Source organism: Gymnodraco acuticeps, unplaced genomic scaffold (assembly GCF_902827175.1).
Source record: "Gymnodraco acuticeps unplaced genomic scaffold, fGymAcu1.1, whole genome shotgun sequence".
NCBI classification, from domain to species: domain Eukaryota; kingdom Metazoa; phylum Chordata; class Actinopteri; order Perciformes; family Bathydraconidae; genus Gymnodraco; species Gymnodraco acuticeps.
Window position 1 is genome coordinate 657,954 of NW_022989800.1, and position 16,390 is coordinate 674,343.

Genomic DNA, 16,390 nt, shown 5'->3' on the forward strand with positions numbered 1-16,390 from the left:
ATGTGTTATCTGAGGGTGCAGCATGCCACACTAAGCCATGTGATGCATGGCTGAGCAGCATTCCTCCTCCTGAGTGTATCGCAGGGCAGAGATAGTAGGAAGGCAAAGCAGCCTGACTGCTGACAGAGAGTGAAAGAGGAGCGAGAGCAGGAGAGAGGAGAGATGAGAGCAATACCGGGAACATGTAGTTAAGTGGAATGAAGTACCCTTTGTTGCAGATAAGATTATTCTGCTTCCCTGACCGGCATCACTAAAGCAATTTGAGCACAACAAATGTAGCTTATTTTATTGCTGGCAGACCACAAAACCCTTCACTGATATGCATTGGTCCAAGTAACAAGAGACTGAGATTTTTTTTATGCATTCATGATTTTACTTTTTTTTAAATAGGGTCAGGTCATGTTTGTTCTGCCATCAAGCAAACAGGATAGGAAGTTGGTGGTGGGATCAAGGAATTGTAGGAATTCAAGTCCAAACACTAAAGAATGTTGCGGAAGAAGAGGCTAAATGACGGGTCTATGCGATCTGCGGTCAGACGGTCGCCCAATTTCCAGCAAGGTTCGTAGGCCCCTGGTCCTGGGGTCTTCTGTGGAATAGACATGCACACACATAGAAACACATTCAATATATCATCACTTTTCATCCAAGAGCTATAATTGGGTCCAAAAGATCAGGTTGAATCCTACATGAACTTGTCTTCTTCTTGTTTTATCACATAGGATTATGGGAACATAGGGCTGAGATTAAATAAACTGTTAACATTTTGTACATTTGTAGTTTTCATTACAAAGATGATTGAATGAGTCAAATTATAGCCTACAATAAATGACATACAGTACATTATATTTAGCTAAATGTGAAGTACCAGACTCACGGAGTGCACACTGTGGAGCCGCGGCAATGTTGATTTGAAGCTTGAAGTGATGCATTTTCCTGGTCTGGTCTGTGGATTATATTGGCATGGAGCAGGTCCCTCCTTCTAGGTTTGTCAGAGATAAGACATGTTATTGGAACTAGCTGGACAGTTGAACAGCTAGTTCTATACATACAACTTATGTTCAGCAATTAAGTTAAGGACCAACAGTTAAAGCGTTAAATATGAGCAGACGTCATAATTCCATTTAACTAACATAATTCTGTTATTGAGACTAGGAAATACAAGCACTTCTAAATCTGAACATGGACCTGGAGTTCAAAGGACAACGTTTTTAAGCATTCGATCAAAACTATCTGACAGAGTACGGAGTCCAATCATACCAAATGTGATAGAGTAAGCGTGCACTATATTCATCTACTGTACATCGTGACCTCTAACATTTACAGAGCTAAATGAGATATACATTCTTTCACCTATGGACGTATAAGCTCATGTAAATCTATTGTTATACTAATACCAAAGTCATCTGAAGGATGCACGAACAATATAAACTGGATCTATTTTCGGGTCCCATACCCATATGTTTATGACCTATGACATATCACTTGACTCCTGTCTTTATGGCCTCTGCTGGTCTCTGGTTGTGTTATGTCTCTGTCAAGAGTCAGTTTCTCTTCTTGCCTTTAACTTGTCCTCTTGTCTTGCCTACTAACACACTTACTGGTCATCACCAGCGGCGTGCCATGCATAAATAGCATCCCCCCCACCTAACACCCTCCTCCTCAGACATAAAACTGTGTCCTTTCTCTGAACAGAGGACCAGTTTTACATTTTTAGCTGCTCTCTGAGTCTGAAAGAGGGACACAGCAAGGTGTTGTTTCCTTTACTCTGCTCCTTGGAGGGATGACTGCGACCATTACACGCCATTTGATCCGAGTCACCAGTTTACATGATACTTTGAAAATGGCCTGCTGGGCCTCCACATTTGCCTGATGCTCCCCAAGGCGCTAATGCAGGTGTATTTCACGGGAGCCATTGCAATGTAGTGAATCTCTCCTTTACACATAAGTGTGTGTGTGAGGGAGTGTGTTTGAGCCAGAGCACCTGGCCTACTTTCCTACTATGGCACAGCACGTTAGAAACGTAACATGTTCCTGTGTGGCAGAGGTAACTGTCACATGCTGTAAAACTTTGACCTATTTTCACACATCCAAGAATTTGCTAACCCTTCAATAAACTGGATCATTTATTTTCAATAAAATAGGGTAAAATGAATATGGACTTAGTATTCATCCCCTGACGATCATTGATTTGTGTTTGAAGGTTCACGGCAATAAATCCAATAGTTGTTGAGGTACCAAGATGATAGTCCGACCAACAGCCAACACTGCAATGTTTATAGCAATGAAGCTAGTTTGGAAAATCTAAACTGTCAAACAGCAAATGTTTAGATCAGCAGTAATTGAATCGCTTCAATGAAAAGGACATTAACTCATATGAAAATGTTTGGAAATACGACTTTAATTCAATCATCTCAAGGATGGGTTTGTTCCTTCGGAGCAGAACATTCAGTGCAAAAAGCACAGCACATAAATCTGGGACACACAGTGGCCCTAGGATGGAAACAATTATTCAAATCTGAAAAAGAGAATCATTTTTTGTTGCGCTACTACAAATCTTAACCTTTTAGAGGTTCTCTTTGGTTGTATGGACATATATTTTGTTTCATTATTTGCTAATGAAGACTTGGCCTTTATAATTTGGAATTGAAAAACGCACGACAATCGTTCTTCTCTGACATCATTACCAAAAACAAAAACAACGCACGTGCCTTGTTTGCTACCGTCGACAGACTAACTAACCCCCCAGTGTCAGTAGCCTCTGAATTTCTATCCACCAGGGCGTGCAATGATTTTGCCTCCTTTTTCACTGACAAAATTCAGAAAATCAGACAAGCAGTCAGTGCCTCTGCATCAGGAACAGCAAATGTGTTGTCCCTATCTCCACTTAACATCAATTCAGACATCATGACACAATTCCATCAGATTAATGATAAAAACCTAGAGGACATTATTCAACTTCTGAAATCCTCCTCTTGCTGCCTTGATATTATTCCAACAGGATTTTTCAAAGATGTTTTGCCTTGCATGGCCTCAGATCTACTTCATATAGTAAACAAATCTCTTCACTCAGGTATTTTTCCACAGGCCCTGAAAACTGCAGTCATTAAACCACTCTTAAAAAAGAATAATCTAGATGCTTCAGTAATGAACAATTACAGGCCCATATCAAACCTGCCATTTCTAGGTAAAATCATTGAAAAAGTTGTTTTTCAACAGTTGAGTAATTTCTTGCATTTAAATAACTGTTTTGATGTGTTCCAGTCAGGCTTTCGTCCAAACCACAGCACTGAGACTGCTCTTGTAAAGGTCTTTAATGACATCCACTTAAACACAGACAGTGGCAGAACTTCAGTGTTAGTATTATTAGATCTCAGTGCTGCGTTTGACACTGTTGACCACAGCATATTACTAGACCGACTGGAAAACTGGGTGGGACTTTCGGAAACAGTTCTGAATTGGTTTGAATCCTACTTAAAGGACAGAAACAACTTTGTTTCTATAGGTAAATACACATCTGAGTTGACAAATATGACATGTGGGGTTCCTCAAGGCTCCATCTTGGGGCCTCTTCTCTTTAACATCTACATGCTACCACTGGCTCAGATAATGAAGAACAACAAAATAAGTTACCATAGCTATGCAGATGACACACAAATTTACGTGACAATTTCACCAGGAGACTATGCTCCAATTCAAACACTGAGTAAGTGCATTGAACAAATCAATGACTGGATGTGTCAGAACTTTCTCCAATTAAACAAAGATAAAACTGAGGTAATGGTTTTTGGAGCCAAGTCAGAACGTATAAAAGTTAGCGCTGAGCTTCAGTCTGCAATGTTCAAAACAACAGATAAAGCCAGAAATCTAGGTGTAGTCATGGACTCTGACCTGAGTTTCAACAGTCACATTAAAACTGTTACTAAATCAGCCTACTATCACCTAAAGAATATATCTAGGATTAAAAGACTAATGTCACAGCAGGATTTGGAAAAACTTGTCCATGCTTTTATCTTCAGTAGACTCGACTACTGCAATGGTGTCGTCACAGGTCTCACTAAAAAATCTATTAGAAAGCTGCAGCTAATTCAGAACGCTGCTGCTCGAGTCCTCACTAACACTAAGAAAGTGGATCACATCACTCTTGTTCTGAAGTCTTTACACTGGCTTCCTGTGTGTCAAAGAATAGATTTCAAAATACTGCTGCTGGTTTATAAAGCACTGAATGGTTTAGGCCCAAAATACATTTCTGACCTCCTGCTAAATTATGAACCATCCAGATCTCTCAGGTCTTCAGGGACTGGTCAGCTTTCTGTCCCCAGAGTCAGAACTAAACATGGTAAAGCAGCGTTCAGTTATTATGCTCCAAATATCTGGAACAAACTCCCAGAAACCTGCAGGTCCGCTACAACTCTGACTACTTTTAAATCCAGGCTGAAGACTTTTCTTTTTGTCGCTGCTTTTAATTGAACTATTCATATCTTAGACTGCACTGTAACTTTTATCCATATACTTTTTTCTTTTAATGTTTAATTGACTGCCATGTATTTTTTTCTTTTAATGTTTATTTTATTAGCTTTTCTTTTTAATGACTGATTTTAAATGCCATTTTCTTAATCTCTTTCATTTTTTGTAAAGCACTTTGAATTGCCTTGTGTTGAAAAGTGCTATATAAATAAACTTGCCTTGCCTTGCCTTGCCTTGCTAAGAGGCAAGGCTCAAAGAAATCTAAAATGCTTGTTCCTGTGTACATGTGGACCAGCAGCTAAGATTCTTCGATTTTGATCGGCTAATGTCTGCCTGCCTACACCAGGTCAGCTGTCTGCTAGATCTTAACTTTCATTTAACTTTGCTACGGGATTTGTGTAGGTGCTTAACCTTTGACAACAAACTTGTCTTAGAGCTGTGACACCACTAACAGCAGAAAACTGCTCTCAACTCTGCAGTAATAACACCCTCGGGATTTCTTAGCGCCTTTCCTTCTCTGTCAACACTCAGCAGCTGCCAGCATGGCTCAAATATCCATCAGCTACCAGCATGGACACACTGCTAAGGCTGCAGCACTGCAATATGAACCAAAGCTGACTGGTCAGTAAAATGATACAATCAGTTTGGATCGGTTTTCCTTGACCCTTGTGGTTGTCATAACTATCTCGTGTTCAGCACCAGATACTCATTAGGTCACACCTCATAACAAAAACCTATTGAAAGTGATGAAGCCTTTTTGAAGGAAATGAAAAGACTGTATGCTCCTAATAACTAGTTTTGGTGATTAGATACTTACAGGAGGAAAGCTGATCCGCTGCACGGTGGACCGAAACATCACATGCCTGAAAGAAGAGAGAGGGGGGGGGGGGGGAAGAAGAGTGAGAGAAGAAAAGAATAAGGCCATGCATGATCAGAGGCAGAGAAAATGAGAGAGCAGGTTGGCGATTGCTCCTCCATCTTGGTGCTGTGATGAGATGAGAGAGGGAAGGAGAAGTTGTGTGAGGGGGAAGGATTCAACCATCAAGGGATGATTCATGGGTTGTCTCCTCTGCTGTGATCTGAGAGTTAAAGAGAAGCTGTTTGTCGAGTGCTTACTTGCAGGGAATCTTCTCCACTGGTTTCGCTGTCACATTGTAGTCGCACGGTGAAGTGTTTATATGCTGGCACAAGGAATAAAGATAAAGAAGTTTTTAAACATCTGTGACAATATCAGCAGGAGTTCTTTTTTTTCATCTGTTGTGTTGCATCGCCAACAGCTGGCTTGTATTTCAAACACATCTTCTGTTTTCAGATATTCTGCTGAAGGGGCACATTTCTAAGAGCACCTTCTGTACTGTGATGATGTGTTAATAAGTAAACTGCACCCATAACGGCCCAGTGTGTAGGAGTTAAGGGGATCTATTGGCAGAAATTGAATATATAATTCATAACAATATTCTCATTGGTTTATAATTACCTGAAACGGAGAATTGTTTGTTGTTTTACTTAGCCTATAATGAGGTCTTCCTATCTACATAGGAAATGGATGCCATATTGTAGCTGTATAAAGAGAACTGGATACAACATTGGAGGAGGGTCGCATTCATTTCTATGTAAGTTGCTCAGTGGCGCATGACGCCGAAATGGCTCGACTTTCGAATATATAATTACCAGGATCTTCTGCATCTTTGGACCTATAGAGCAACATAACTCACTTTTCTTTTAATCCCACTTCCAGACTGGCTACAACAAACTGCAGTTCATTATGCCTGAGGAAGTTACTCTGGATTTGGCTATTAATGGGTTTCACAACTTTGAGGACCCTACGATTTTATTCAAGTGTACATACTTGAAATTGTATTTACCTTAAGAGATATACAGTATATCCACTAAATAAGAGATGCCTCATTCATGAAGTAAGTCCACGGGAAAAAGTATTTTAAGGCAAAATGGCCCAAACACTAGCTCTAGAAAGATGTGGGGTATTTTATTGGATGCAACCTTTACTGTTACCACTAAATCCTTCACACTGAAACTTTAAGCTAGGAAATGCATACTTTAATTAAGCTGTAGAGGGCTGGTTACTACACTTGCAGATGACACAAAATGTTCTAGGTCTAAGAGTTGATCAGCTTAGCTTAGCATTAAAGAATGAATGCAGCATGAAATCACTAACTTGACGCTAAAGTTGAAAACCACAAGATAAACATACCTATTAACAATAACAGACATTTTATTCTCATAAAGAAAGTAAATACCAAAATGGGTGACTATTCCTCGAATATGTGGTCAGTTACATAAGCCAACAGACTAGTAAAGTCAAAATCTTCAGATGGAATACAATTTACTTTCAACGCAAGAGACTGAAAAATTGCTTTTAAGATCGCGTGGATTTCAGTATGACTATGGGGAGAAGGCGGGTCGTCTCCTAGCGCACCAAATTAAGAGCCAGTCGGCTTCCCAACAAATTAAACAAATACGGACCCCTACTCGTGAACTCACAACAATCCCATCCGTTATCAATGACACCTTTAAAACCTTTTACTGTGGACTATATGCCTCACAATCCCCGGTCGATAATGCGCACAGAACTAAAATTCTTGGATGATCTAGAATTTCCGTCCATAACACCTGCTCAGGAGGGTGAGTTGGATCAACCTCCAAAGCCCAGTGAAATAGCTGACCCGATCAGGCTGATCCAGAGTGGCAAGGCCCAGACGGCTATCCAATTGAGTTTTATAAAAAATGTATTGATAAATTGACCCCCCTTCTTTTGAGAATGTTCGAGGACTCTCTGGACCGGGGAACGTTGCCACAAACTCTCACTGAGGCGGTAGTAATCATATTATTAAAACCAGGCAAGGACAATTCTGAATGTAGCTCCTATCGCCCCATCTCCCTTCTGATTGCGGACTATAAGATCCTAGCTAAAATACTAGCCATACGCCTTGAATCATTCACGCCAAACATCATATCATTAGACCAAACTGGGTTTATGAAAGGCCGATACTCCTTCTCCAACATCCGTCGCCTTTTCAACATCCTCCTCTCTCTTGCATCCAAGGAGACACCAGAGGTGGTGGTCTCATTGGATGCAAAGAAAGCGTTCAACAGGATGGAGTGGGGCTTTCTATTTGAGGTTCAGCCTCGGATCCAAATGTGTATCCTGGATAGCATTATTATATTCTTCACCCAAGGCTTCATTGAGTACTAACGGGATGAATTCTCAATATTTTAAACTAGGTAGAGGTACTCGCCAGGGTTGCCCTCTAAGCCCGTTACTATTCGCCATGGCGATCGAACCCCTATCAATTGCGCTTAAATCTGCCAGCTTTACACAAGGAATTACCAGATATGGTTCAGAACACATACTCTCGTTATACGCTGACGATTTACTATTGTTCATTTCTAACCCTATATCTACCATTCCTCAGATAATAGATCTGTTAACTCGATTCGGAACCTTTTCAGGGTACAAGCTAAACTTTTCCAAGAGTGAGTGCTTCCCTGTAAATGACCTGGCCCTTCAGATCCCCGATAGACTCATCACCTTCAAGATGTCAAGGAGTAATATTAAGTACTTAGGCATGAATATAAGTGGAAAACTCTCAGACCTTTACAAAAACAACGTCCCACCACTAATTGACAAGCTCAAATTTGATTTGGAAAGGTGGAATAATTTACATTTAACTATCGCTGGGAGGGTAAACTGTATCAAAATGAACGTGCTCCCTCGCTTCCTGTACCTCTTTCAATGTCTGCCAGTCTTTCTACCCAAATCACTTTTTTGTAAAATGGACACACTAATCTCCTCTTTTTTATGGCAAGGGAAGACTCCTAGAATTAGGAAAGAGCTTTTACAAAGGCACAGATCTACAGGAGGATTGGCGCTTCCAAACATAAGACACTACTATTGGGCAGCCAATATCCACAAAATAATTGTATGGACTAAGAAACCAACATTGAGTTGGTGTGAGCTTGAAGCCAAATCCTGTCCTAATACCTCACTTTTGGCTTTGCTTACATCTACATTACCTAGCCGGCCAACTCAATATTCGAATAACCCGATAGTTGTTTCCACCCTAAGAATATGCTCCCAATTTAGAAATGATCATGGACTCTGTGGATCCTCTATACATAGTCCCATTCGCAACAACCATCTCTTCCTCCCCCCTTACACTGATGGGGCCTTCTCTAGGTGGCAGAGATTAGGTCTTATCAGAGTAAGATACCTTTACATCAACAATGTTTTCGGTAGCTTTAGCCAACTCTCTGAAAGATGTTGCCTCCCAGGCACTCATCTATTTTGCTACTTCCAGGTCCATAACTGGGTTAAACTAAATAACCCTTCCTTCCCCAATATCCCTCCGGATTCAATAATTGTCTCAATTCTGGACACTCTAACAACCGAAAAAGGTTTGATTTCAAGAATTTACAATTCCATCTCCCGTCTCACAGAAACATCTCTTGGTAAAATCAAACAAGATTGGGAAGAGGAACTAGTCCTAGCAATAGATGATGAGGTCTGGGATGGCGCATTAGCGAGAGTGAACAATAGTACGTCCTGTGCCAGGCTCAATCTTATACAACTAAAAGTTGTCCACCGTATCCATTACACCAACTCTAAACTCTCCAAAATATACCCAAATGTCAGGTATACCTGCAACAGATGTCACACGCCACCAGCAAACATGACTCATATGTTTTGGTCTTGTCCTCGCCTACAAGGATACTGGACAAGCATTTTCAAACACCTTGCTGAGACCTTGGACGTGGTATTGACACCATGTGCAGAAACTGCCATTTTTGGACTACTACCTGGCCACTGAATGATCAGGAGGAAAACTAAAGACAGTATAGCCTTTGCATCTATTTTAGCACACAGAAGACTAGAATACTCCTAGAATGGAAATCTTCGATACCACCTAAAGCAGAGGTGCCCAGTACGTCGACCGCGGTCGACCGTGGGGCAATGTTGGTAGATCGCGAGTCATTCATAAAAGAAAGAAATCCAGCTCCGTTAAAATAGACAAAACAGGTTTTGATCCCTCCTCCCTTGGCCTCCCTGCCACTTAATTCAGGAGTTTACTTGATTGACAGAAAAAGCGACCTATCGCTTTCCAGTCTGTTAACCCAGAATGCAAAGCGATACAAAATCAGTCAAGTGCAGGGAAAACTCAAATTAAGTTAAAGAGACAAACAACAAAATGAGTGCGGGACCGAGCAAAAAGCTAAAAACATACCACTTCCACACAGAATGGGAGGAAGAATATTTTTGTGTGATGTCACATTCAAAGGTTATTTGCCTTATTTGTAAAGCAAGCGTCGCTCTGCCAAAGAAAGGTAACGTGGAGAGGCATTATCGGAGTGTTCACAAGGCATATGACAGCGACTTCCCTCCGAGTAGCGAGTTGAGAAAGAGAAAGGTCATGTATTATTGCTACAAAAACATTATCTTGCAGTCTTAGTGTCGCCAACTTGTTTCTAATATGCAAAAAGACAAAAAAATGCATCTCCAATCCAGACGAGATCTCTCTCTCTCTCTCCCGTCTGTGTGCGAGGGGGCGGGGCAGTTTACACACACGCAGCTGCTACATGCAGCAGCACACGGCGGGGATGGCGGAGAGAAGCGCTCCAAGGTGTGGTTAAATGTTACACGTCTTGAGGTGGACAATGCTCGTTGCCAAGAGTGTTTAGCATGTAAGGGCGGTAACACGAGCAATTTGTCTAAACATTTTGCAAAAGTGCACCACATTCAGACGGAGGAATGCACCGGGTTCGACTGTCTTTCTAGTAGCTCTGTAGCCCCATCCACGAGTAACGTTTCCACGTCAGGTGTTATGTGCTAGCAGCAACACACGCAGTTCACTCAATTATACAAACATGGGTTAATGATTAGAGGTAACTGAGTTATTTAGTTTGTTAAAGTTTCAGCTATTCTGTTTACAGTTCTGTCATCAGATTATTTAATACGATTTGTTAAAACATGTTGTTTCTTTTGATGTGAAATATTATTTATTTTAAATAAAATGCAATGTTAATTTTGTTCACAATTTGTTAAGTTAATTTAATAATATATGTATTTTTTAATCAAGTATTCATCTTTATTGTCTTCATTGTTAGTTTCCACGTGCCCAGTGGCGACTGGTCATTAGGCACAGCCCCACCTAGTGTCAGCAGAAAGTATTACAAATAATGATTACAAAAAAATGCAAAAAATAAATTAAAAAATATATTAAATATATTTTAAGATCATGTTTAATCATCTGATTCGTCTGTACATTGCTGTTTTAGTCTGTGTTCTTCTCATTAGTGTCTACAGTGTGTGCCTATTGTGCTGTTTAGAGCCATGTGGGACAAAACCTGATCCTGCTCCTCCCTCTCTCTGTCTAAGTGAACGGTGACTGTAAAAACTACACTGCGCATGCTCAGAATATTTTCCTATTTAATGTGTGTGGCAAACAAATAATGACCATAGGGGCATAGAGCTGCCATCCCCACCATACGTCATCTCACATAATTCAGAGCTGATTGGCTGTAAGTACGTGTGCTGCGAAAAGTGTGGTGTGTGAAGAGGAGACGAGAGAGCTGCAGTGACGCATCCTAAAACCCGGAAGTAAGCTGCGCATGGCTTCCCTCGACAAAAAAGCAATGAGATTTCTCCATAGGATTTTAGAAAATAGCTCCAAATAAGATCTGTGGGAAACAAACCTGTTAGATAAATGCACGTTTTGTTCAGCCGGATAATATCCACATGTCTACCCTACTTTTATAATTTTCTAATCATAAATCTATTGATTAGATTAGATTTATGATAGACTTTTGAAACTACAAGAACATAAGGAGGACTTTTACAAAAAAGTAATAGAGATTTTTGTCCAGAAGGATAGGCAAATGGACTTAATCTTCAAGTCAAGGTACGACTGCAATTTTATTGAAAATGGGATCTTACTAAGAGAGAACAATTCTATATTTAAATGATAAAATTACATTTTGTGGGTATCCTTCTGTTGAACTGTCTGTTTAAAAGGAATTGAAGCATCAGACAAAAAAAGCTTTTGAAAATAATATTATATTTTGATTTAGGTCAAAATATAATATTTGGAAACCTGAAGAGTCAGTGCCAGTGCCTCACCAGCCATGAACCTCACTGCAGAAGCTTATATATAGATCTAAGTTTTTTGTGCCCCACCACTTTTGTACATATAAAAACGCCACTGCACATGCCTAAAACAACCTCAAGCTAAATCTAAAAGTTGATGGCTAAATAAGAGCGTTTGAGAAATTGTGCAAGGCATACAGTAAGGCAAGGCAAGGCAAGTTTATTTATATAGCACTTTTCAACACAAGGCAATTCAAAGTGCTTTACAAAAAATGAAAGACATTAAGAAAATGGCATCTAAAATCAGTCATTAAAAAGAAAAGCTAATAAAATAAACATTAAAAGAAAAAATACATGGATAAAAGTTACAGTGCAGTCTAAGATATGAATAGTTCAATTAAACATTAAAAGAAAAAGTACATGGATAAAAGTTACAGTGCAGTCCAGGCCCGGACTGGCCATCGGGAGCACCGGGAGGTTTCCCGATGGCCTGGCCTGCTAAGTGGCCTGCTCGCCTGAGGATTTTTTGTATGTATTTATTGTGAACGCAACGCTGCGCAAATGTGGGTCTGACTCTGCCTCACAGAGGGTGACTGGCTGTACATGATGTGGCCTGCCGACATGGCCACTTTCATACAGACCATACACTAATGCCCTCGATTGGTCTCTGTGTGTCATTCAAGCTCGGGAGGGTGTGTGTATGTGTGGCGCGAGCGAGCGAGAGAGAGAAAGCTCGCGCACCGGTTACGTGTAGGCTATTGTTGTTGTTAGCATCTGGTGCTAGCTAGCTGCGCTAACGGATATAAGGAGCTGTTTCAACAACAAGGTGGAGGAGAGTCCTCTCCTGTCAGACTGAGAGACTGATAACTACAGCTCAGGTGAGGTAAAGGACTCTGCTGAGTGTTTAGATAGTTAACTTAGTTCTCAGTGGGTCTCACGGTTTGGTCACCATTCATGTAAACACATATTTCCATTTGAGGGGGGAGTGATTAGTAAAATATAGATGAATAATAATAAAAAAACGTTAACTAGGTGAAAAAATGTAAGATAAACTTAAAAAACTTGTTGAGAGCTAAAACTAGTCTTTGCTGCTGCCTCAAAGAGGAGCAGGGGGAGAGGGGGGAGACAGGAGAAGCTGATTCAGGAGCACAGACACACTCACAACTATAAATGAACCAAAAACAAATAAATAAACAAGTTTCAATGTTTTTTCATATTGGATATGGTATGTTATTGGTTATGGCCATGTTCTTATGATTTTATGATTATTTAAATGTATACAGTTCTGTTTCATATGGGTGTAGTCTCTCTCTTTATTTCCCCCTCAAAATGCACCAGATTGATGCATTTAAGTCCAACATTTAAAAAAAAATCTTACTGGGGGAGAATGCCCCCGGACCCCCCTATAGGATTTGAGGTCCACCCCCACTTAAAATATGTTCACATGAATAGGTTCCTAAATAGATTTGCACATTTTTTTAAATAGTAACCCATCTCCATATGTTTATTTTTTGGTAGTAGATTTAGAGGGCTATCACTATGGGCAGCAACGCTGTAAATATTGACAAATAAATCCAGCAAAATGCCACAAAAAACTGGTAGTGGCCTGGCTGGGTGTATAATTCCCGGCCTGACTTATTGTCCCAGTCCGGCCCTGGTGCAGTCTAAGATATGAATAGTTCAATTAAAAGCAGCGACAAAAAGAAAAGTCTTCAGCCTGGATTTAAAAGTAGTCAGAGTTGCAGCGGACCTGCAGGTTTCTGGGAGTTTGTTCCAGATATTTGGAGCATAATAACTGAATGCTGCTTTACCATGTTTAGTTATGACTCTGGGGACAGAAAGCTGACCAGTCCCTGAAGACCTGAGAGATCTGGATGGTTCATAATTTAGCAGGAGGTCAGAAATGTATTTTGGGCCTAACCATTCAGTGCTTTATAAACCAGCAGCAGTATTTTGAAATCTATTCTTTGACACACAGGAAGCCAGTGTAAAGACTTCAGAACAGGAGTGATGTGATCCACTTTCTTAGTGTTAGTGAGGACTCAAGCAGCGGCGTTCTGAATCAGCTGCAGCTTCCTAATAGATTTTTTAGTGAGACCTGTGAAGACACCATTGCAGTAGTCGAGTCTTCTGAAGATAAAAGCATGGACAAGTGTTTCCAAATCCTGCCGTGACATTAGTCTTTTAATCCTAGATATATTCTTTAGGTGATAGTAGGCTGATTTAGTAACTGTTTTAGACCCCGGCCACACGAGGACGAAAACGGCTAAACGCATAGGATTAACGCAAACGCAAACAAGCTTCCGTCCACACGCAATAGTTATCCGGATAGTGTCTGCCCACACGAGACTGCTCCGTTTAGCTCCAACCGCTGGAGAAGCTGCAGTACATATGCAGGAGCCTGTACGTGGCGCTGTAACTTCCTCCACAAAAGCAGCGAAGAAGCATGGTTGTCATGGTTGCCCTTCTGTTTATTCTCCGCGGTGGGGGCCGAGGGAACCGGGCAGAGTTTTTCGCCAGTCAACGTGTATTAAAGTTTAAACCTTCCGACAAAATTATAAAAGTGCCGGTCAAAGGTCTTCTTTGTTATTTATTGAGCTTTAAAACAAATGAATAACGACTCTATATAATATAATAATAAAAATACACGGAGCCTCTCTTTTTCCACCCTCTCTTTGGACAGTGTCAGTGTCTGTTTCATGCAGCAGCTGATCCAGTAATGAGTGACCCGGCCGACAGTACAATAAACATATTTATAACTAGTTTAGGTAGTTTGAGAGGTGTCTCCGTCCTGTCAGATTAGACTTCACTCGCGTTTATGTCCATATCGAGAGAAAGATAAATAATCTGAATTCAGTGTGCAGTTTACTTTGACGCGGGGGTGAGCAGCAGAGGTGGGGAGAGGCGGGGCTATTGCACAATCATTATCAGAAAATGATCGCTGAAGCTGCAGTAGATATCCACAAAAGCAGCGAGTAAGATCCCCCCCGGATGTGTAAGTCTGCTGTAGATGTTGCACAAAGAACTGTAGCATGGTCAGTAGCGTCCGGAGCACGATAGCAACTCTGCGATCCGCCATTGTTGTTGTTGTTGGTGGCGAAACACATCAGCAATGGCGCGGGGTACGCGGAGGTGAGCAGCAGAGGTGGGGAGAGGCGGGGCTATTGCGCAGTCATTATCAGAAAATGATCGTATAGGGCGCACACACGGAGCTGTTTGACCCCCCAGAGCGTTGCGTATGCCGTTCTATCCACCTTGGGACCCGTTATCGTTTCCTCAGTCGTTTAGTGCCGTATGCGGTCGTCCTTGTGTGGCCGAATGGTCTATATGACACTAAACAGTAACGCAAACGGCCGTTTTTGTCCTCGTGTGGCTGCAGCCTTAATGTGACTGTTGAAACTCAGGTCAGAGTCCATGACTACACCTAGATTTCTGGCTTTATCTGTTGTTTTGAACATTGCAGACTGAAGCTCAGCGCTAACTTTTATACGTTCTGACTTGGCTCCAAAAACCATTACCTCAGTTTTATCTTTGTTTAATTGGAGAAAGTTCTGACACATCCAGTCATTGATTTGTTCAATGCACTTACTCAGTGTTTGAATTGGAGCATAGTCTCCTGGTGAAATTGTTACGTAAATTTGTGTGTCATCTGTATAACTATGGTAACTTATTTTGTTGTTTTTCATTATCTGAGCCAGTGGTAGCATGTAGATGTTAAAGAGAAGAGGCCCCAAGATGGAGCCTTGAGGAACCCCACATGTCATATTTGTCAACTCAGATGTGTATTTACCTATAGAAACAAAGTTGGGAGGGGGTTGATTCGATAAGAACAGCTGCACTGTTATTTTGTTCAATCCAAGTTTCTGTTAAAAACATAAAATCGAGATTGTGCTCAGTGATAAAATCATTGATTAAAAATGTTTTTCCTGCCAAAGACCTGACATTTAATAAAGCTAGTTTAAGTTTGTTAAACACACTATCAGTCATGTTTTTTGTAACAAGCTGTGGCTGACATGGAATCACTGCTAAATTAGATAAACTCACACAAACGTTTGAGCGCTTCCTGTTTCTAAGATGATTCACCGCTCTTAATCTATTACCTATCAACACAGATATCGGCAAAGCTACTGGCAGGCAGGGCCCCCGACATGTCCTGGAAAGAGTTGAGAGTGCCATATGCCCTTGAGCCTGGACCCAGCACATATCAGTAAGAGTTTGTTGTGTTTTGTACACACACATCCTTATCAGGCTTCGGAGACTGCAGATGCTTTCTTGAAGGGAGGGGAGGTGGTTGACGTAGGCACGGTGATGGAGACGGGGGAGATTGTGCGGGGGTATGGGACATGCTGCAAAGGGGGGGAGGTGGTTGACGTAGGCGCGGTGATGAAGACGGGGGAGATGGTGCGCGTCTCTGCAGTGATTTTGGTGGGCGTCGTTGAGGAGCGGGGGTAAAGGACATGCTGCCAATCCTGCGTATCGCCTTAGTTTGGTCTTTGAACTCCAGGAAGGAATCGGTGCCAACCCTCTGTATCTCCTTTGTGTGTTCAGCGATCTCCAGGAGGGTGGGCGAGGGTGAAAGGGTGAACGGAGTATCCTCAAAGGCGTTGACAGGGGGGGGGGGTGACGGGCAGTGGAGACTCCTCCATGTGTCTCATAGGTCTCCCATAATCAGAACATTCCTCAGGCGGGTGCAGTGATAATTCTTCAGGGTTTTCTGCGCGATGTGTTGTGTCTTTCTCCTGTTTTAATTCCTCTTGCCGCTTGTCCTTGGCAGAGGGAACAGATTGATGACGCAGGCAGTTGAATATGTTAGAGATAAACAAT

At 41.4% G+C, this 16,390-nt stretch overlaps 1 protein-coding gene across 1 annotated transcript in view; it reads right to left on the reverse strand.

Annotated features, from left to right (window-relative positions):
* Positions 1-350: 350 nt before the first annotated feature.
* The window catches only part of stpg4 (sperm-tail PG-rich repeat containing 4), a 33,965-nt gene continuing 17,925 nt past the window's right edge, over positions 351-16,390 (reverse strand). Inside the window, exons 4-7 of the mRNA XM_034224648.1 lie at positions 5,581-5,645; positions 5,282-5,327; positions 875-979; positions 351-586 (exon numbers count right to left, since the gene is read on the reverse strand). Coding sequence (XP_034080539.1) covers positions 479-586; positions 875-979; positions 5,282-5,327; positions 5,581-5,645 — 324 coding nt within the window. The 3' untranslated portion in view covers positions 351-478. The remainder of the gene's footprint in view (positions 587-874; positions 980-5,281; positions 5,328-5,580; positions 5,646-16,390) is intronic.